The 23,054-nt window shown below is 45.5% G+C and overlaps 1 protein-coding gene and 1 long non-coding RNA gene across 4 annotated transcripts in view; one reads left to right on the top strand and one right to left on the bottom strand.

Moving 5' to 3' along the window:
• Nucleotides 1-11,118: 11,118 nt before the first annotated feature.
• The window catches only part of LOC117639658 (zinc finger protein 239-like), a 30,491-nt gene continuing 18,555 nt past the window's right edge, over nt 11,119-23,054 (bottom strand). For 2 of the 3 annotated variants that reach the window (XM_034375534.1, XM_034375541.1), the window contains 3 exons: nt 14,780-14,846; nt 12,514-12,599; nt 11,119-12,426 (listed from right to left, as the gene is read on the bottom strand). In XM_034375534.1, the coding sequence (XP_034231425.1) occupies nt 11,707-12,426; nt 12,514-12,599; nt 14,780-14,846 (873 nt within the window). In that variant the 3' untranslated portion in view covers nt 11,119-11,706. Of the gene's footprint in view, nt 12,427-12,513; nt 12,600-14,779; nt 14,847-15,168; nt 15,371-23,054 lie in introns of those variants that run through there. The other variant, XM_034375550.1, reaches the window with a different exon arrangement.
• On the top strand, nt 15,177-21,866 carry LOC117639735. Its single transcript, XR_004587382.1, has 3 exons — nt 15,177-15,311; nt 21,178-21,541; nt 21,617-21,866. It is a non-coding gene; the product is annotated as an uncharacterized LOC117639735 (long non-coding RNA).

The raw sequence follows: 23,054 nt of genomic DNA, 5'->3' as shown, positions 1-23,054 counted from the left end.
TTCCGTTAAAAAGCAAAGTAAAAAATACGATTTCAAGAAATCCTAGGAGTCACGAAGTCAATTTGATTATTGTGTAAGAGTGTGGAGAAAGAAAAGAAGTGGTGTTGTGAAGTTGTGGCTCAGGGGACTACCAATGGCAGTGGTACCAATGTGGTCGATGTGCCATCCGTCGAAATTTAAACTTGACAATAAATAGAAATCAAAATGCTGGTAAATTCAAAAAATTCCAATGCTAATGTATTCCGCAGTGTTCTGACAATGGAACATCTTTGAAGTCCATCATGATTAAAATGTTCTTAGCAGAAAGAAGTCAGTAAATTAATTTTCTCGGGTTGGCAACTATTTTCTCGGCGTCTGCGCCCTTGCGAAAATCGCGAAGCTGAAAGCGCCAGCAGTCGCGCATTAAAACTGCCCCTCCATTGTTGTGGACGTTGAATTGTTTGGCTTGTTTCAAAAGGCTATGGTTCTCTAGTCATGTTTTCTTCAATTCTGTGTAATAGTTCTCCCTTACAACGTATCAACACCACGACGGTTGGTTTGACAAACTTCATAAACTCGGGAGGGATGGTTTCGAAACGCGGGTGAGTCTTGTTCGAGGAACATGAGCACTGCAAGTCGCGAGGTGGAGCGAAGTGGTCCTAGTGCTAACTGAATCACAACAACAACACTGCGCATGTCCAAAAACACTCCAATCAAGAAGTATTATTGGATAGTTCTACCCGAAAAACTGCGTTCGAACCGGCACCAATTCTATTGTTGCATCTTGTCTACCTGCAGTCAAAGAAATTTTTCATTTCGAACGTTGCTTTTTCAGCTTTTGGAGTAAGCTGTACAGACCCAAAAAGAAGCTCCGCTATTGGTCCGCCCCGGCTCGGCTCCCCCCACTCCCTTTTTTTTCCTTTGACGAGTCGAGTTTTGCCATGGAAACGGCGATTTTGACAGCAAATTTCTCAAAATTGGCCACCAAATTTTTGACCAGATTTCAACATCAGAATCAGCGTTCAAAGTTCTACTAGTCTGCAAAATCTCGTTAAAATCGTATAGAAAACTTCCGAAATGCATAAAGGGCCACACAAATCAAATCTCGAGCCGGCTGAGTCCTGGGTATACTATAAGGCTACTTCGTGCCTAAAAACAGGTATGTCTCAAGTTACCCCACACTGAGAAAACTTGTTGTCACTTTATGACAAAAACGCCGATGACATTTTCATCACTTTCAAATCATGACAATCTCATCACAAATTGATGACATTTTCATCAAAGCTCCTATACTTATTGCATGGGCGTGACAACAATGTCATCAATTTTTTTGATGACATTGTTGTAAGGAAAATTAGCCTTGAAATTGTCATCAAGTGACGACTCAAATTTTCACAGTGCATATGACGGGGTAACTTGAGACAACTTTAGAAGCCCATGACTCATTTTAGTTGACCCCCCAAAAATTCATGGGTTCCAAACCGATTGTAATCATGTGAAATTAAACATAGTTAGGATTCGGCTTGGTGAGAGAAGTTTTGTAGACAAACGGTCCAAAAATCGTGAAATATTGTCTCAAGTTACCCCGGTTTACGGTAATAGATAGTTGGTAAATTTCAGAACCACTTTTAAAACTTCGAAACTGGTTTGTCAAAATTCAGATTGCCTGCCAAAAGTAAAAATTTGTTTCTTAAAATTCACATGACTAATGAGTTTCATCTCTAGATTTCTGAAATAAACTGTTTGAAGTTAGAGCCGATCGCTTCAGTGAGTGCTGTCACATGCAACGTAAATCGGAGGAGGTTTGGTTTGATAACTTCACGCACACTGTTGACAAGCCTTTCCCCACAACAGAATGGTCCACAGTCAAGCCGATGGGCTCAAGGTCAGGCACAGACCTGCCGCTAGGTGGGGATTGGAGCGCCGTGTCCGTTTCCCAGTTAGTATTTAAGATGGATTATTTTTGCAGTGATAACAGATTGCGATGTTGCGATCACACTCTGATCTGTTGCTCTGCCTCTAGAGGCGCGAGCAATAGTACTTCGAGGTGGCTATAATCTTGGGATTGCCGCGCATTCCACTTCCTCGCAAAAACTTGGGATATTCGTGTTCATGTACGATGCACGTGCCGTTATCCGGAGACGGTAGTGTCCATACTGTATAACGGGGAAATTCGGGAAAGTCCAGTTCATTGATTCGTTTTGGAAAACGTAGTGTCCCTGCAATCAACAAGAGAAAACATGAAAGTTATGTGAACTCTAATGGCAACTAGAGTTCGTAATTGACTTATGAATTGACATAAATTGGTACAAAATTTTGCTCAAATGCACCACAAGAGGTCTTTTCTTTTTAATAGGTTTCCTTGTTGGCAAACGTGAAAGTCACCCTGAAGTGTTTGTGTATGTGGTGGTGGTGGTTGGGGGGGGGGCAGAGGCGACGGTGACTGGCCGATCATAATGACAGCCAAAGAAACGATTTCTATGAGAATACTGGGCTAAATAATAGTTCGTAATGAAGTATTTTCTTTGTAAGCTTTTGAATGCTCGAAATACTTTGTTTTGACAAGCTACTTTCCTTTGCAAGGCCTAAAGTAGTTCGTAAGGTTAGTGCTCGAAACACTCGAAATACATACCGCTGGTATAACACAGGTAACTTTTTTGCTCATCGGCGCTCTACTGTGTTTCGCCAATAATCGATATATGTCAGGAGCCTGCTCACGGATCACCGTACATCCCATTTGGGCGAAATTCATGACGAAAGCGTTCTCTTTCCATTGGTTGTTCGATCGAATGGCCATGTCAACGCGGACCTGCAATATAAAAAACACTTATCTGACCAGTGGTTTGGATATTACATGGAAAATTCGCGGGAATCATTACAAATGGTTGATTATCCATTTAAAATCAAGTAGGGATGCATCGCACCCTCTGAGGGGTGAGACAGAACAAGAACAGTCTCGCCTAAAAAGTGTGATACTAAAATGTATCACCGAAAAAAAGACCTACCCGAATGTATCACCGAAAGAAAGGTCGTACACAAATCGAGGGGTCCTATTCAAAAGATCTTATCTGGGCGTTCCCCCCAAGACAATCTTATCTTAAACGCAGGTGAATTTCACATAGTTTGATCATTTGGTACAGCTACATATCAATATAATTTGTGAGTTTGTTCAAGTAAATCGAAAGATGGAAGATCAAAGAAACCAAAAGTAGTGCATGTAGAAATATGTTTAGCTTACCGTCGCATTTATTCTGATTGATCAAAATGAGTGAAATTTGCCGGCGTTTAAGATAAGACTGTCTTGGGGGGAACGCCCAGATAAGATCTTTTGAATAGGGCCCCTCGAAATGCATCACCGATGTTGTAAACTTACGACCCAGCACTGGTGCGAATAACAGCCCAGCCGTTATACGCCCCAGAAGAACTGGTGCGGATAAAGACCCAAACCGTTATACACACCAGTGATCCCCCTGGAGGGATCTGCTGGGTCGCATAAACTATTGAATACTTGGGTGCACCAGCTGGGGCGGATAAAGCTTTATTTGTTATACGCCCCAGCTGGGGCACACAATACTTGTAATAGTTATGTGCACCAGTTTTAGAGTCTTTTAACTGGAAAAGTACTAAGTCCTGTATTATTAGAGGCTTGCTGCTGACTTGAAAAAGAGAAGTTAGGACTGAACAGTCTCAATGCGCGGGAAAACAAACGATGCGAATCTGTTAATGCGGCCAGGACCAGTGACCACTAAAATTTTAAACTATCAAAGTCTGCCAGGGAAAATCAGGATGAAGGAGGCAAAACAAGAAGGGGACAGCAAGGAATCACCACAAAATATTATGTCATCTCTTTTCTTTCTTGTAGATAATGAAATCTGCGCATTTTTCAGTTAAAAGACTCTAAAAACTGGTGCACACAACTATTACAAGTATTGTGTGCCCCAGCTGGGGCGTATAACAAATAAAGCTTTATCCGCCCCAGCTGGTGCACCCAAGTATTCAGTAGTTTATGCGACCCAGCAGATCCCTCCAGGGGGATCACTGGTGTGTATAACGGTTTGGGTCTTTATCCGCACCAGTTCTTCTGGGGCGTATAACGGCTGGGCTGTTATTCGCACCAGTGCTGGGTCGTATAATATTAAATAATTTGCTTGGTCTTGGTGGCCCTTCGCACTGGAGCTGGAGCCCCACCGGCAGGACTCCGCACTCTCATTCCCGAAACGTGACACCACATTGAAACGAATGTGACAAAATGTCGCGTTCCTTCGGGCATTATGTCACATTCGTTTGGATGTAAAATCAGCCAGAAATTAGATTATCACATTGAAACGAATGTGACACAACGCTCAAAGGAACGTGACATTTCGTCATATTCGTTTTTCTGTGATGTCACGTTCAGGGAATGGGTGTGCTGGCAGCAGCGACTTCTCACGCCAGTTTTCGAACTCTGATAAGAAAGCCCGGCCTTCCTTCCAGCCTGAGTCCTGCGGCTGCGGGTAGCTTGCGGTCATTGTGAGTTGGACGCCGGAACGGGCAGCACCACTCCAGTGAGGGGCCAGGAGCCGCGACCAATGATCCTCGTGAGAACGGCTGACCACTGTGCGAAAAAACTGCAGTAAATCCTGTAACGATTAGTACAGCTATCACTGTAGTTCAGAGTACAGGATTTACTGTACTTTATTTTACGGAATCCACTGTACTTTTACGGGATTTACTGTGCAACAGAGAGGGAGTGCGGAAAATCCTGTACAAGGTAAAATATATCCTGTAGCCATGTACAGTATTTCCTGTATTCTGAACCACAGAAGATTGGCAATAAAATAACACTGCAAAGCCAGTGGTAAGTTTACTTGCCACAAATTTGGCAAGCCGTTTTGAATGCCAAAATTTGGCAAGCTTAGCCTGGAAATACCCCCAAGCTTGCCAAAATTTGGCAAGCTTGTGAAGATTTCAGACCATAGCTTGCCAAATTTTGGCATTCAAAACGGCTTGCCAAATTTGTGGCAAGTAAACTTACCACCGGCTTTACAGTGAGCTAGGATTCACTGTGATTTTTTCGCTTAGTGACGGATCGCCTAGAGCATTGCCAATCTCGTAAGGCTAGGTCTGTCTGTTGCGGTAGAACAGGATAGCCTTCAAGTGAGGACTCGACTCTCGCTGTGTCAGAAACCTGAACCTCCGCACCAACTGTGAATTATAATTGTGACTATAAAAGTGACAAGTGACTTTGTGTTGCGTTGTTGCGGGTGTCTTCCTTTTCCCTAACTTAAGGTTATTGTAGAGTGAAAAAAGTGGCTATATGACATTTTGTAAATACTTGTGTCAGATGTCTCAATTTAGGGGTAACAATTCTTTTCTATTACATAAACTCATACCCAAAGGGAACGTTTTGAGGTGTCAGTAGCTGATTGCTCCCATACTTCGGTATCTTCAAGGCCACCTCAAGGATCGCCGAAAATTGGTGAGATGCCTCACGCTGTGAATTTTAGTGTCAAATGCACCAAAAGATCTGAGGCCCTAATCTGACGCCGCAAATCTGGCTGCGTGCGACTCTTACGAAGGTAGCGCAAGGTACAGCAGCGTTCTTACCCGCATGTTATCCCTTATGGGTTCCTTCGCAGTAAAATTTCCCGATATAGTCTGCAGGTCGTTAGGTCTTGAGGGATTGAAGTGAGTAGCGCGGATAACCATCGCGATGGTTCCATCTGATGAACACGGAGCGAATCTCTTTCCAAATGCGATGTACGGGCCCTACAAAGAGAACTCGTCTTTAGACATGTTCGAGCTATTATAAGTTTGAAAACTAGAAGCGCATACAAGAAAAAACTACAACAGAAGTGCACAAATTCCTTGCAACTTTTTAATCAGAAATTCATTTTACTTTTTATAGTAGGACAATTGTTGTACAAATTACAATAGAACCTTCATGACGAGTGCTGTGCAGTCCAGGCCTCGTTGTGGTTTGAACCATTCTCGTTGTAACTTATACAACCCCTGTTGTTCTTTCATTGTACAGTTTTCGTCATACTTTTGTTGAACTATTAACACTTTTTCTTGCAGTGAGTACAGTAATTGTGTGTCAAGCGTCAACCTTCAGGTTGACTCTCTATAGGAGCAGTTGCCAAAATAAGGGTATCTTTCGTGTCTTTTGGCTCTATAATAGTTAAAATAGTTATAAAAGTTCAACTTTTCCGAAAATTTCCGGAAAAATAGAAAAAATACGAAAATTTCCAGAAAAATTGAAAAAATTGAGATTGATCAGGAAAAACATACCAAACACATTATAGAACAGCCGGATAGGTTCAAGACTGTTGAACTACTTACAGAACAGAGTGAGGGTTAACGTCATACCCAGGTAATGCATACACATCTAGTTCTGGTCGCCCACGGAATTTAAAGGAGCCCCCAAAATGGGCTAACGCTATGTCTCTACTCCATGGCGGTTCTTTGTACCAAGCCACTTTCGTATTCGCGGTAGCTTCGCTTGCCGTTTTGCAACCATGTGAGTGTTTACCCCCCCCCCCCCTGGCTGATTCCTGAGGGGGGTGGTTTCAACCCGTGGTGAAGTCACCCCCCTGATCCGTGTAGGGAGTGGTTTTATCCCGTGGTAGAACCACCCCCCTAGCTGGCTCAGAGGGGTGCATTTATCACGGGATAGAACCACCGGAGGGTGGTTTCATCCCGTGACAAAAGCACCCCCCTGAAAATGGTGGGTCATTTCATCTCGTGATGAAACAACCCCCCATATTTCGCATATTTTACGGGAGAGCGTCCCTGTCATCCTTACGCTTTTTTCGTCTCCACAAGATTGTATACCCAAAATCGGGGCGCATACTTGAAAGCTTGCAAACGGAAGTGCTTTGGAAACGTAATATTCACCAGCTTTGTATTGCAAACACCGTCGCGATTTTTTTGTTTGCATTCTACACACTAAATTACTATGAAGGTTTTTCTGCGCGCCGATGCACGAAATTAAACATGCACTTCGTGACGCACGAATTTGTGCGCGACAATGCACGATTTTCTGCATACTCACGCACGAAATTGTTTCTTGTCGCGCACAAATTCGTGCGTTACGAAGTGCATGTTTAATTTCGTGCATTGGCGCGCAGAAAAAACTACATAGTAACTAGGTGTGAGGCTTTCGTTTTACCGTGTGGTGAGAAGTGCTGTCAAAACCCGTCAAATGTGCAAATTTGGGGGTGGTTTTATCCCGTGATAGATGCACCCCCCTGAGCCAGCTAGGAAGGTGGTTCAAGCACGGGATATAACCACTCCCCAGGACCAGCAGATGGGTGACTTTACCTCGGTATTAAACCACCCCTTCTCAGGAGTCAGCCAAGGGCGGTGGTTTTATCCCGCGGTAAAGTCACCCCCGGTTCTTTTGCCGGGGGTGGATCTATTGCCGTACACCTGTGGTTTGCTTGAATTATCGGGGTCAAGAAGAAATTAGAATCTCGTGAAATAAATATCGCGACGAAATTATGTTGCATCAAAGTGCGAAACCGGAACCCAAAAATTTAAAAATAAACAAGTGTCTGAAGTTAGGGCAACGACATTCGAAATGGCAGTTCTCTATCCAGTAAAGAAGGTCTAAAGCTCGCTGTCCGCGCATGAAAGTGATAGTCATGCCAAAGCTAATTTTGTAAGTAATGTCAACCGACCCGTTCTGTGTCGGTTCCTCTTACTGCCTCCTTGCATGGCCAGACCCCAAACATCGGCTACCCCTAGTATCAGTCACTGTTTCAACCCAGGTCTAAAAATCCGCTCTGTTGACAGCGGATCCGGTTTGGTTGGAGCGGATCCGCTGCGACTTTACGGGATCCACTGCGGCCGTAGTGGATCCTCTAAGTGCTTAGTGGATCCTCTATGGGGTCACAGCGGATCCGCTTGGGCCACACCGGATCCTCTACGATCCTCAGAGGAGAGGATCCGGTGAGTACAGGATCCATTAAGCCATACCGGATCCCTTAGAGCAATACCGGATCCACTGAGCGCTTACCGGATCCACTAACCTAAGCGGATCCACTGTGAGTTTTCCAAAATGAAGTGGCTATAAACTCCAAAGTTTTAGGAATTTTGACCTCAAAATTTATACAGGGTATATTGAAGAGAATTCACTAGGGCCATTTGAATTTCATTGCAATCGAACAACTTGATATCGCTATCTTGTAAACCGCTGATGATAGCGAGAAACGGATTGCAGATTTGGATCGGACTCGGTTTCATTATGCAGGAGTTCACTTTTCAAAATTCAAATCCCTTTGGTAGTTTTCCAAATAAAGATTTCATGTTTGCTCAGAGGATCCACTAAGATCATAAAAGATCCGCTTAGGCCATCCGCTGTGGTGACCGCATCCGCTTTGGTGACACCGGATCCGCTGTGGTAACAACCGGATCCGCTGTGGTGACAGCGGATCCGCCGTGGTGACAACCGGATCCGCTGTAATGACAGTGGATCCGCTACTTAGGGGTAGAATTCGCGTCCGCTTAGAACGGGATCCGCTACCGCACACCGGATCCGCTTTTATACAGGATCCGGTATCGAAGCGGATCCGGTGAGTGTTAGCGGATCCCGTTCTAAGCGGACGCGAATTCTACCCCTAAGTAGCGGATTTTTAGACCTGGGAACATACTTTAAATGAGATTTGAGTTAAGAGCATGCAAAATAGTGGGAACAGTAAGATTTGACTCTGGAACTTTATTGGAACGTAATAAAGAGTAGTTTTCATATTTATCCTACTTTTCCGGGAGCTTGGGAAAAATACGGAAATTTTCCGAAATTTTCCGTATTTTTCCCGGGAAATTTTCCGGCATTAGAATCACTAGATGCTTATATTTCAGCTAATATGGGACGCAGAACGATTCTGAGAAGATATTCGGAAACTTTATTATTTTTTCTATCAGACACATGTTACTGAACTCGTTTTTACGAGCTCGATTTGGGTGCAATCTGTAAACGCAAAATGTCCCCCGTGGTTGACTTCGCGGAACGTTACATGTGAATTATCACGGTTTCTCGCGTTGCACTCGACTGATAGTTCTCGGCTGTCGTCAGATTAATCTGTAGCATTTTTGCCGTCGAATGGTGCAAACGGGAACTCTGAGAAGTTGATAGAAAGCTCAGAATCTTGTATTCTAGGTTATGTTTCGGTAGTGTCCGACCATGATTTTAAAATGATTTTCTGTTCCCCGGGCAAGTTCTAGACCAAACAGAGATATGATTCTTTCGGGACGTGTTGAGGAATCTTAAAAACAGGCGCTCACACCAAATGGCGTGTTTTAATTCATAGCAAGAGAGTTACTAGGCCTGTTTAATGAAAATGTAACGTTCCGTATTCCGCTTTTTTCTGTAGCGTTCCGTGTCTTTCCCCTAGGGGCTTTTTGGTCTTTCTGCAATGTCGCACCGGGAGCTCGACTGCGTTCAGATATAAGTCGTGGGACATCACTGAATAAATTGGCCGAGAGAAAAGCCGACTTTTCCACATTTTTTTCTTGCGTTTCTATGGCCTTCAAAAGTGCCCCGAATTTTTGCAACTGCTCATAGGTGTCAACTATGTAAGTACACGCTTCAGTTTGCAGCGTGCTCGGTACCTACAGCAAACGTGTTGATGTTTTTGCTTCGTACTCGTTCAAAGACCACCAGCGATGCCAGTGTCAAGAGACCGATGGAAAGCGGCAGCGGCGACATGATGCACGGCTGCATATCCTGAATCGGGCACTGAACAGGTGTGAGGGGACGCGCTGCACTTGGCTCCACGCCTCGCGTCCCGTGCGTGCTTCACGCGAGGCATGGCTAGGGTGGTCCAAAAGAAAATGAAGTTGCTCCGATCGTCCGGCGCCGCCCGGATTCGGATTCTACGTCGAAAAAAAATGGATTCTCTAAATCGAAAAGCGTACATTGTATGCTCTACTAGGAGCATGCCTTCAAGCACGCTCTATCTAGCGCATGCCTGCTGCATGAACACTGCAACAAGCACCAATCTAAAACGGGTGTCCACAAAAACCACCGACCTGATTCTGGATCATAGTAAACTATCCGATCTAGCATTTACACGGGTTCCGAGCTGGAATTACGTCCCTATAGTTCTCGTTAAGCTGAACCGCAGTACATTATTAGTGAGTGATTGAAAAGAAACCCCTAGTTTAAGTGAAAAAATGTGACATTAATTCCCTGCATGCACCTTGACCACTTTCTGTATGTCGCAGGCAACTTTTGCGACATCCCCCTCCCCTCAACCCGTTTCTGAATCCACACTTCAGGTAGCCAACGAATGTGACGTCACGTTCGTTTGAATATGATGTCACGTTTGAGTGTTGATCCACGTTCAAACGAACGTGACTCATACTCCAACGATTATGACGTCACGTTCGTTGGCTACCAGTGTTGACACGCCGAATACAGTGAACTGAGCACACTGTTGAGTTTGCAGAGTCCTTACTGCAGACCAAACATGCAAAAGGTTTCTCGCCGGTGTGGGTGAGGATGTGACGTCTGATGTGTTTAGATTGACTGAACTCCTTGCGAACTAACCTACCAGTTCGTAAAAGTAAATTGCGAAAAAACATGCAAATGAAGGTACATTTCACGAGCCTGTCTACCCTAGTAGAAAATCCAAATTTGCACTTCCGAACAGGTTAAATTGTTGTTCAGTTTATGGGCTTTCTTTATCTATATTCGAAAATAGTAGGTGTGGCAGTCCGGCCATCAGGAGCTGAAGGCCACAATGAACAACCCTGCACTCAAATTTTGGGTACGCAAAATACACAATTTGAGCGTAGAAGCTCAGCGTTTGGAGCTACAAATATGCCGCTTATGCCATTCGAAAGGGAACTTTGAGACGAATCCATCCCATTTTACATTTTATTTTCGAAAGTGCTCTGTGACCATAACATTGCAGACAAGTTCCAATGAGTAAAAGAGGTCCTTGGATGTCCAAAGGATCCCCTCATGCTGGAAACTTAACTTCACGAAAAGCAGAGTACAGTGGAGGGAGGTGCAAGAAAAAAGGGAGTAAGGTGAAGAAGAACTTCAACCGAAACATTCCTTTTGTGTTTCTTCACACCGCGCCTCTCGACCCACTAATTGCTTATGAATCAGAGCCTTTGGGTTTGCAGTGAGACAATGAAATTTGAAAACCATTCCTCACAATGGGTGTCAACATTTATTTTGCGGTAAAATATTTGCACGAATGTTGACAGAAACTCAGTTTTGTTAGTCAAGCGTCTAAAAATGCCACCAATAAACAGGTAAGGTGACAATACAACTGAAAATAACAAGGCGAACACAAAACAATATCAATAGGCGTCCTGGTAAAGAGGACAAGAGATAAATAAGACAAGCGGAAAAATGCAGTGAATACAAAAACTTAAAGAGCTAAGGACTTAACTAGTACCGCTCTTTCTAAACCAGTGCAATACTTACGAAACCTCAACACATTGCCAACTAACTGTTAAGAATGATCAAGTAACGTGTAAAGCGCGAGCATAAAAGCTTTTAACAAGTCTTGTACTTTAAGAATCTGTCTAAACAAGACCTTCCACAACATGATTTGCACGCTGCTGTAAGAAAAAACACCATCAAGTAACTTCTCTTGACTAACGAGCCACTGACTCGCAATACTCCTGCTGTGAATGCAGATGTGTCTTTTAAGACTGCCTCCGCGATTCGACTTAACCGAACAGATCGACCCACTGGACTTCCCCCCGGTGTCAGAGCGCAGGTGCTTTTTAAGCTGTGAAGTTCGATTTAACTTCCTCAAATAGCTTCTCGCCTCTATGGGTACGAAGGTGACGTCTAAGGTGAGCTGCTTGACTGAACTTCTTGTTGCAGACCGAACATTCGAATGGCTTCTCGCCGGTGTGCGTGCGGAGGTGCTTCCTTAGGTATGCAGATTGACTAAACTTCTTGTCGCAGACCGAACATTCGAAAGACTTCTCTCCGGTGTGGATGCGGAGGTGACATCTAAGGTCCCCAGTTCGACTGAACTTCTTGTTGCAGACCGAACATTCGAATGGCTTCTCTCCGGTGTGGGTAGTGAGGTGCTTTCTTAGGTGTGCAGATTGACTAAACTTCTTGTCGCAGACCGAACATTCGAAAGGCTTCTCTCCGGTGTGAGTTCGGAGGTGACATCTAAGGAGCCCAGTATGACTGAATTTCTTATTGCAGACCGAACACTCGAATGGCTTCTCACCCGTGTGGGCGCGGAGGTGCGATTTCAGGTTTCCACCATGAAGAAACTTCTTGTTGCAGACAGCACATTCGAAACGGTTGTCACCAGTGTGGGTGCGGAGGTGCGTTCTTAAGTGTCCAGCTTGACTTAACTTCTTGTCGCAGACCCAACATTCGAAAGGCTTCTCCCCGGTGTGGCAGCGGAGATGCGCAGTCAGCACTGACCTATAACGGAACTCCTTGGCGCACACGGCGCATCGGTGAGCCATTTTCGGGACCTAAGGCAAACAAGTGCATGTAGCGCATCCAAAACCCAAGTGCTATGAATTCTCTTTCATCTCATTCAACACGCGGCAGAAACTTACCTCCGAAATTGTGGCCGGCGTTGTGCAGTTCGCTCGGAGTCGTCGCTGAGAGATAAGGCTGCTCGGCTGGGTAGCGCTTGGATGAGCTGGAACAAACCAGAGATTGATTTTCGGATTCTCAAATTGCCCGGGACACAATCAGGGGTGGCAATGGTCGTGAGGTCATGCTCGCTCTGTCGACCCAAGGGTTGCATACTTTGTAGTTTTTTCGGGCACCGCTTTTGAATGGAATCAAGGATGCGCGTGAAATGCACGAATACATGCGTGATGATTCACATTTCCGTGTTTAGTTACTCACAAACTCGTGAATTCAAAAACAAATGCTCAATTTTGTGAAAAGCTTATGCACGATAAACTACACAGCAGAGTAATCTGCGCACTTGAGCGCACGACTGGAAACTAGACCATTATGTTTTCAACACGCACTGGGCAGATGGATGGATTTGTGCTCATTAGAGCTTTGGGCTGATTATCTTTCTTGGTACTGCCTTCAATACCCATACTTCAAGGTTTGCACACGGTGAAACCGATGTCTGGAAATTTCCAGATATTTTTCCGACAATGTCTGGAAATGAGAAAAAATATCTGGAAATTTCCAGACATCGGTTTCACCGTGCATCAAAGACACAAAAGAATGGAAACTTGGGGAAATGCGCGGCCGCGGCATCACTAAAGATTATCTCCCTTGCGAGGGTGAATGTGTGAATAGTACAACAAAATCTGTGCAATACCTGTAAAACAGGGATTGTAGAAAATACACCGAGAATTTACAAAGCACAACGACTGCACAGCACTCGTTATGCCGGTTCCCTTGTATGTACTTTGTAAGACAACAATTGTTGCACTTTAACAGTACAATAAATCCCTGATAAAAAAAAATTGCCAGGAATTTGCGTACTTTTGATGTAGTTTCTGGCAGTGAACAAGGCCATTGCGCGACAGATTGTACTAATGACTTAAACTCAAAAACTGTACCAGCTAGAACCGAAGGGCATTGCTTTTCCTTGGTGATCAAACCGTACCGAAGTTTTGTCCCGATATGGACCACGGGGTGGCAACGGCCTAGGGAGAGCGTGAAGCGATGCTCGCACCGTCAGTGCAGAGGTTGCGCACTTGTTCGAGATTATGAAAACTAGACTGTGTTTTTCAAAACGCTTTGCACCGATGAAAAGGGCTTGAAATTTAGGGTGTACTAGGCTAATTGCTCTTCTCGAAACTCCCCCCTTACCTAATATTCAGGCGCTGTGAAAACACCAAAAACACGAGAAATCATAAAATTTAGGAAAAAACTCGAATGCGCCATGTTGATGTAAATGATTCCGCCCTTGTGTTGGGTTGAATAGGGTATTCCGATGGAACTGAACCGGAACCCCGAGCAGTAGAAATATCTGGATCCGATATGAGAAATCAGGTGTGCGGAGGACTGAAAGTATGCAAAATCGGGTGTGCGAATGACCTCCGCACACCTGATTTCTCATACCGGATCCAGATACTACTGCTCGGGGTTCCGGTTCAGATCCATCGGAATACCCTATAGGGTACTTTCGTAGATCCCTGAGCCGGAAGCACACAGACGCCACGTTGGCGGAAGTAGGTCCAAACTTGACATGGGAAAGAGACGTTCGTCAAAGGTATCGGCCACACTTGAACATAAACAGTCGTTTGATACTTGTTTGCAGTGCATATGTGTTTCGCGAGCAATATTTGTACAGCTCGGCTATAGTTTTGGATCCGAAGAGAGGTTAGTTTCCGGCCAATTTGGCGTCTGCTGGTCTGCTTGCTTCCGGTTCAGGATTCTACGAAAGTACCCTATTGGAAGTGTCGGGCAGTCTACTAGGCCTAATGCACCCCAAATTTTGAGCTCTTTTGATCTGTGCAAAGCGTTTTGCAATCAACGGGCTAGATCTTACAATCGAACGAAGCCAAATAAGTAACCCCTGAACCTCGCTCCCGCATGGCTTCACGCGCTTCCTAGGCCGTTGCCGCCCCCTGTATGGACCAAGTCCAAATTCCGCTCCCATGAGTTTTATTATTTTGGAGGCCTAAATCAATATAACTCAGGGAAGCGGAATTTGGACGGACATGGTCCATATGTAAAAAAACCTCCGATACGCCTTGATCATCAAGGAAAGGCTTTTCCATTCGTAACCTCGACTCGAAGTCAGTGCAAACTACAATTGAAGTCCTTCTTACTTCCGGTCGAAGTCGCCGTTAAAATACTTTATCCAGATTGGTAGCGATGGTAATATCAACGTTAATGACTCACCGTGCACACGTAAAGTATGACCGTCAGGCTTCCGTCGAGCACGTTCCGCAAGTCCCGGGGACAACACCTGTCAGAACATTGAGGAGGGAGTTAAGGACCAAACAGCAAGTCTTGCGTATTCCCTGTATCCACTTCTATCCATCGATCAAATAAATACACCGTTAGTCGAGTCGCGTCGTCCAATCAGAAATCAGGCCTCTGATTGGGCGACAAGATCCGACGTCCAGTGCATTTGTTCACACGAAGTGTGACAGTGAATCCGCCAAATGGCCGTTATCGTTCATAAGGAAAATTGGCTGAGCGTTTACCGAATGTTCCTCGGTAGCCGTCGGCTCTCAGAAGTGAAATGAATATCGTTGAAGTTGATTGATGACCACTCGGCACTTTACCGTACGTTGTGGGCTCCTACCCGCAGACAGCACTTTGCTTTCGTTGGTGGCTCTCAGCGGTGAAGCAAAGAGTTGCATGTTGCCCCTGTAGGCAGGCAACCTTGGATACATCGTGCTGCCCCCTCTGAATTCGCCTTTGCACGGTGAGTGTGCTGCACACTGTCAGAAGCCCACGGAGCATTTGCTTCATAACTTCGACGAAAATGAAGGCGTTTTAGAAGTGCTTCGTACTAGGGAGATATGTTTCGTACAACGAAGGGTCTTTCATAGTACGAACCATTTATTCGGGGCCTCAGTTGAACACGAAACAGCCAAAGCAGGAGGGTTGACCTCGCCGTAAGGAGCACTGAGAAAACCTTACAAACTATTTTGGGCCTTACAAAGAAAAGTAGTTTGTATAACAAAGTATTTTGAGCATACGTAAGCTTACAAAGAAAATACTTCGTAATTTACGAACTATTTCTTCGTATAACAAAGTATTTTAGTTTGTTATATGTATGCTCAAAATACTTCGTAAGGTTTTAAGAGTGAGGAATTTGCTAGTTTTTCTTAATTTAAAAGTTCCCAAGGCTGCAGCGCCCAAACCATACCCATACCACCCAAATGCCGAGCCGTGCTATTTTAGGTGGTAGTATGAGATACGATTTCCCGCATAGAGTTGACCAAGTTTGGATTCGGGTGTAGCTTTAAAACGCACCAACGTAAAACCTTAAGAAAAGTGATTTTTCGTCAAAATTGGCGTTTTTCTCTATGATAGACTGCCCAGGAGTCCGTTTGGGCCCTGAAATCGAATTCCCCATGCAGTTTTCTTTGAACACTGTTAAAAAATGGTTGTACAAAAACAATCAGATGAGTGAAAATTTAGTCGTTCCAAAACATAGAATTTCATCATGAACCAAAGCGAAACAAATGTCGTTGACTCAAGTCAGCAACAATTTGTCGTTGAAAACCATATTCTTGTTATCACCCTTAACGATACAATTTGTGTGGAAACAACATCTTTTGCAATTATCTGCTCAATTAAAGCGAATAATGAAAATTCATCTATTTTGTCCGCCAAGTCATAGTGAAATTACTATTAATGAAAAAAGAACCATGCAAAATAAATTTAGCGACAAAAGTTCTCCATGAGTACTTGTCGAAGACATAACAAAATCTTTTTCGACTTACAATAGTTGTCATTGATTTACAACATTTGCTGTTGGTCAACGACTTGTTTTTGAAAGTGGACTGTTGATGTGTTATTACAAGTTAGTCATTGTGAAATTATCCTTTAGTTCCTGTACGACTATGGTTTAACTAGCTATTCGTTCCACAACAAATCTTGTCGTTAAAACAAGCCAGGGCCCGCCCTCCCGTCGAACCGAGTTGCCAGCTCCGCTTTGCTGCGCCGGCAACTCGGTTCGACAGGGGGCCGGCCCAGCTTGGCCTGCCGGCGGCCTTTCCTCGGGCCTTCGGCCCTCGCATCAGACCCAACTTGGCCAGTCGAAGGCCCGGGCCTTCGGCCCGCTCGCATCACACACCCCGTGAGGGGGTAAAGCAAAGTTATCGATGTACCATCGTGACTTAGGCCCGCCCTTCTATTCACAATATGCAAAAGTCCTTACACTTTTTACTCCAACTGTCCTTAGAATATGCCCATTTCATTTGTCTCTTAGCCCTCATTCCGAAAATACCCATATTTGCCATGCTACTGCAACTCCTTGCAATAGAGGCCCAGCAGGAGCGCAAAACGAGTCCGTCGCACTTTTTCCCATAACTCATGAAGGCGGGCTCCTGGACCCCCCATCCGACCCCTCGTTTAAGAGACCTGTCGAAAACTTAAGTAAAAATTTTCAGTCGGTCGACTCCCTTTTTTCAAAATCCTGATGTGACTTATAGACGAAGTCGGGCTCCTAGATCCCCTTTCCGACCCCTCGTTGAAAAGGTCTTGCTGAGACCAATCGAAATCTGCAATAATTTTTTTTAGTCGGTCGAACCCCTTTTTTGAAGATCCTGATCTGGCCAACTTGTAAAAGCGGCCGATGGGGTCGGGACCAGGTCCATTCATCTTGTCTCGTCGCCCCGATTCCAAAAATACCCCTATGTGCCCTGCTAGCACCAATAATGGCGGAAATCCCCCTCCCGCTCATGTAAACCATGATGCACCTGCAGCAGCCCTTGTGCGACCCGGACGGGATTTGCACCACCGGATTATTTGTTTGGACGGTACTCCTGAAGTACCCTCCAAATCTGGTTACTCTAGCTCAACTCCTTCCTTGTACACAGACGCCAACAACAACAACAACCCTCCCCCTATTTTTATAATAGAAGGGCGGGCCAAAAATTAGCGACATTAGCGACAAATGTGTCGCTAAGTTACGACAAAATTTTTATCAGTGAAGATTTTCCTTTTTTCCCCTCTCTCTCCCATATATTTCCCTTAGGCCGGAATGGAAATGACTCTAGGATCCTTTTTAACAAGCTAGGGCCCGCCCTTCCGTCGAACCGAGTTGCCAGCTCCGCTTCGCTGCGCCGGCAACTCGGTTCGACAGGGGGCCGGCCCAGCTTGGCCTGCCGGCGGCCTTTTCTCGGGCCTTCGGCCCTCGCATCAGACCCAACTTGGACAGTCGAAGGCCCGGGCCTTCGGCCCGCTCGCATCACACACACCGTGAGCGGGTAAAGCAAAGTTATCGATGTACCATCGTGACTTGGGCCCGCCCTTCTATTCACAATATGCAATAGTCCTTACACTTTTTACTCCAACTGCACTCTACAAACTCAAGTGTGTACATAGTACACTCCACCTGGAGTAAACATGCATGTACACTTCAACCTGGAGTGTACTTAGCATGTACACTTCAACCTGGAGTGTACTTGGCATGTACACTCCATTTTGGCGTGTACCTTCAGGTACACTGTTGCTGGCTCCCTGCTGCAGGTATGAGCCACCTGGCATGTACTTGACAAGTACACTTCAACCTGGAGTGTACATGCCAAGTACACTCCAGGGTGAAGTGTACATGCTAAGTACACTCCAGGTTGAAGTGTACATGCCAAGTACACTCCAGGGTGAAGTGTACATGCTAAGTACACTCCAGGTTGAAGTGTACATGCAAGTACACTCCAGGTTGAAGTGTACATGCAAGTACACTCCAGGTGGAGTGTACTATGTACACACTTGAGTTTGTAGAGTGTCCTTAGAATACGCCCATTTCATTTGTCTCTTCGACCTCATTCCGAAAATACCCATATTTGCCATGCTACTGCAACTCCTTGCAATAGAGGCACAGCAGGAGCGCAAAACGAGTCCGTCGCACTTTTTCCCATAACTCATGAAGGCGGGCTCCTGGACCTCCCTTCCGACCCCTCGTTGAAGAGGTCTTGCCAAGACCTATCCAAAACTTAGGGTAGAGTGCCGAACATGGATCGGGATACCAAACATGGATCATTTCTGTTTTGGGGGTCTATAACTAAAGACCAGTTGACCAGATTCTAAATTTCTGTCTTTCCTTGCTCAGACTGACCCTTTGACTGTTCGATGTGAATCTGACAAGTTTGTAACTGCGTCTCTCTACTCTGCAGGGTTGCGTTTAGAAAGACACCTAAAACAGGCCCCCGAAAATCGATGGAAAAATGACGTTCAAAAAGGTGATTTTTGCACCCCTGATTCTGGGCCAAGCAATCACCGCAGTCACTTCAAAATTTTTCATCGTGCACTTTGGACAGACTACTTTGATATTTTGGGACTACTGAATGCATACCTTGCTTTGTGTCCGTACGCTGGTGGGGTGATCCATGATTGGACCACCCTAACCTAACCTTAGCAAAAATAGCCATATTTTCTTGTCCGCACAACTTCCAAAGTATTCGAGTTAGAGGTACCATTTTTGGTAGCCATATGACCAGTAAGGTAAACATCAATATTAGATTTAAAAAAAGTAGTCAACCCATACTTAATTTCGATCTAGAGAAGATTATTTAAAAAGTGATCCATGTTTGGTAACCTTACCCTAAGTAAAATTTTTCAGTCGGTCGACCCCCTTTTTTCAAGATCCTGATGTGACTAATAGACGAAGTCGGGCTCCTGGACCCCCTTTCCGACCCCTCGTTGAAAAGGTCTTGCTGAGACCAATCGAAATCTGCAATAAATTTTTTTAGTCGGTCGACCCCCTTTTTTGAAGATCCTGATCTGGCCAACTTGTAAAAGCGGCCGATTAGGTCGGGACCAGGTCCATTCATCTTGTCTCGTCGCCCCGATTCCAAAAATACCCCTATGTGCCCTGCTAGCACCAATAATGGCGGAAATCCCCCTCCCGCTCATGTAAACCATGATGCACCTGCAGCAGCCCTTGTGCGACCCGGACGGGATTTGCACCACCGGATTATTTGTTTGGACGGTACTCCTGAAGTACCCTCCAAATCTGGTTACTCTAGCTCAACTCCTTCCTTGTACACAACGCCAACAACAACAACAACAACAACAACAACACACAGACACAAAGGCAAATGCATAGGCCCTCCCCCTATTTTTTGAATAGAAGGGCGGGCCAAAAATTACCACTGACTGTAAGGGATCTGTTGATTTTTAAGTTTAACGAAATTACGTTAAAATGACGAAAGTGCATAATAACGCATTAAACGCCCATTTTGGGCGCATAAAAGCCGCATAATTTCGGATTTTGGGTGCATAATGGCCGCATAATCACCCTGTTTCAAATGCATACAGGTGCAAAATTTGGCCGCATAATAAGAGGTTTTCGAATGGATAATTTTCCTATCTCTAACAAGCTAGGGCCCGCCCTTCCGTCGAACCGAGTTGCCAGCTCCGCCTCGCTGCGCCGGCAACTCGGTTCGACAGGGGGCCGGCCCAGCTTGGCCTGCCGGCGGCCTTTTCTCGGGCCTTCGGCCCTCGCATCAGACCCAACTTGGCCAGTCGAAGGCCCGGGCCTTCGGCCCGCTCGCATCACACACACCGTGAGCGGGTAAAGCAAAGTTATCGATGTACCATCGTGACTCAGGCCCGCCCTTCTATTCACAATATGCAATAGTCCTTACACTTTTTACTCCAACTGTCCTTAGAATATGCCCATTTCATTTGTCTCTTCGCCCTCATTCCGAAAATACCCATATTTGCCATGCTACTGCAACTCCTTGCAATAGAGGCACAGCAGGAGCGCAAAACGAGTCCGTCGCACTTTTTCCCATAACTCATGAAGGCGGGCTCCTGGACCCCACTTCCGACCCCTCGTTGAAGAGGTCTTGCCAAGACCTATCCAAAACTTAAGTAAAAATTTTCAGTCGGTCGAGCCCTCTTTTTCAAGATCCTGATGTGACTAATAGACGAAGTCGGGCTCCTGGACCCCCTTTCCGACCCCTTGTTGAAAAGGTCTTGCTGAGACCAATCGAAATCTGCAATAAGTTTTTTTAGTCGGTCGACCCCATTTTTTGATGATCCTGATCTGGCCAACTTGTAAAAGCGGCCGATGGGGTCGGGACGAGGTCCATTCATCTTGTCTCGTCGCCCCGATTCCAAAAATACCCCTATGTGCCCTGCTAGCACCAATAATGGCGGAAATCCCCCTCCCGCTCATGTAAACCATGATGCACCTGCAGCAGCCCTTGTGCGACCCGGACGGGATTTGCACCGCCGGATTATTTGTTTGGACGGTACTCCTGAAGTACCCTCCAAATCTGGTTACTCCTGCTCAACTCCTTCCTTGTACACAGACGCCAACAACAACAACAACAACACACAGACACAAAGGCAAATGCATAGGCCCTCCCCCTATTTTTTGAATAGAAGGGCGGGCCAAAAATGTAGCAATTTGGTCAAAAACCACTTAAGAAAAAAAGTCAAAAACTAAGATTGCCCATAACTCCTATGAAACGACACCTAGGTGGCTGAAATTTTACCCCGATGTTTACCTATGGGTAGGTAACATTTGAGCCAAAAATGGGCCAAATCGTCGATGGTCCATTTTGGGCACTGCTGATTGGCCCTGGTTTGCCCCTTATTTTATTTTTCAGTGGGCTTGGGACCAAGTGACGGCCGAGACCGCATCGCCAATTGTTTCCGCCACGCTGGATTTGGAACAATTTTGGAAGGGTTGCTGCTGCACGCGAGCCTCGGCCTGCGCCTCCCACTCGTGCAGAGCGCCCACGTGCAGCACAGCGCCAGTACTCGGAGGCCCGCCATCAAGAAGAGGAGGAGGCCGAAGAGAGAGCCGACGGAAAATGACGCTACCGATGAGGCAGAGGAAGTTCAGGAAAATGCCGGCGATGCGACTGCGGAAAAACAGCTCGAAGATGACGACGATGAGGCTGCCGAGGAGCTGGAAGATGACACCGAAGAGCTTGTCGTCATAGAAGTGGAGGAAGAATTCACTGACAGGTAAGCACCAATTCAAGAAGGATCCAATTTCACTGGGTGTTGCTGGCACTCGGTTAACTCTCCTTTTCTTAACAGCTGGGACGTTGTTATCGAGCACCTCGGCTCGAAAGCGGACGGGGCAACGATAGGGCAATTCGACGATGATGTACCCATCTGCCAACCGTTCACGGAAGAGGAGCTCCTCGCTCGCAGTGAGCCGGAACAAGACAACGCGGAAGCTTTGGGGGACGAGCTGGACGAGGCGGGTGAAGGAGAAGAACCCCGGCATGCGAGTCAGGCAGAAGGCCTGAGCGCCCGGCCCTCTCTACGGTCCGAGATTTTATGGGCCAGCTTCCGGACGCTGTGGAGAATGGGGCCTTCTCCCTCATTTCAAAGCTTGAAACCCTGGCTATTCAATTCAGCAGTAAGACCCCCCCCCAAAAAAAGGTCAAAAATTAGTGATTTTTTCCAACGGTCATTTTAACATACCAACCGGTACCAACAATGTATGTATGCACCTAATTAGTGTCTGTCTTAATTTTTTAGTGCTAAGTTAATTTTTCTTTGATGTATGCAGTTGTCTATTATTGTAGAGCTGCAATAAAGAAGTACATACTGTTAAACAATCACAATTCTTGTACGTTTATGCCCTAAACTTGTCATTTAACTTTCACCTTTTGTATTTGGCACCAAAGACTTCAATATGATAAAATAGCTGAATTTTTGTCGAAAATTCGTTATAACAAGGCCAAAAATGGCCCGTGGGCCGGCGAAATCCTTACGATATATTGAGGATTTCGTTATAACGAGGTTCGTTTTATCGAGGATATTTTAATGCTTTTTCCTGCAAATGGCTTGGTTCCGCGAAAATATAACGTTTTAGAGGGGACTCGCGACGCTCGCTGGGGGCTCCGCCCCCAGACCCCCGCATGTGTGGGGCGCGTACCGAAGTATTTTTTTAAGTCCGTGGTGACCAAAGGCAAATTTTCTTAGGAAGTGTACTGCTTTTTTGAAAGGTCTATTTAACAGCTTTTGACCATATAATTAAGCTAATTTTACTGCCCTAAAATATAGCTAGTATTGCATTGGCTACTGTGGCAGTCAATGGGTGCATACAAGGTCCGGAAAATATTGAAGACTGCTTAGACAAGGATAGAGGTGAATGGAAAAAACCGCAAGTCTCTACGACCACTCCTTGACCCTAAACATTTCTATGAGTGAGTAAGTCAGTGGACCGATATTATATACACGCCGCGTGTCCCCAATGCCGCTTTTTGTTATTGAGACGCGGCGTGTACATAATAATTACGCGGGTAAGGGACACGCCGCGTAGCTCTAACTGAAAAAAAAATTATTGACACGCCGGAAAAGCGTTCTGAGCTGATCGGACCGGCTTTTCCGGGGTTTTTCCGGCGTATCAATAATAATTTGTAGCTTTATGTTGACGCGGCGTGTCCCTAATGGTGTATTTTCTTATTGACACGCTTCAAACTCGTTTCGGCGTGCCTTTAATATTTTTCCAAGTTAGGTGCAC

Source organism: Thrips palmi, unplaced genomic scaffold (genome assembly GCF_012932325.1).
Source record: "Thrips palmi isolate BJ-2018 unplaced genomic scaffold, TpBJ-2018v1 HiC_scaffold_1, whole genome shotgun sequence".
Lineage (NCBI taxonomy): Eukaryota > Metazoa > Arthropoda > Insecta > Thysanoptera > Thripidae > Thrips > Thrips palmi.
This window is presented reverse-complemented; position numbering and strand designations above follow the sequence as displayed.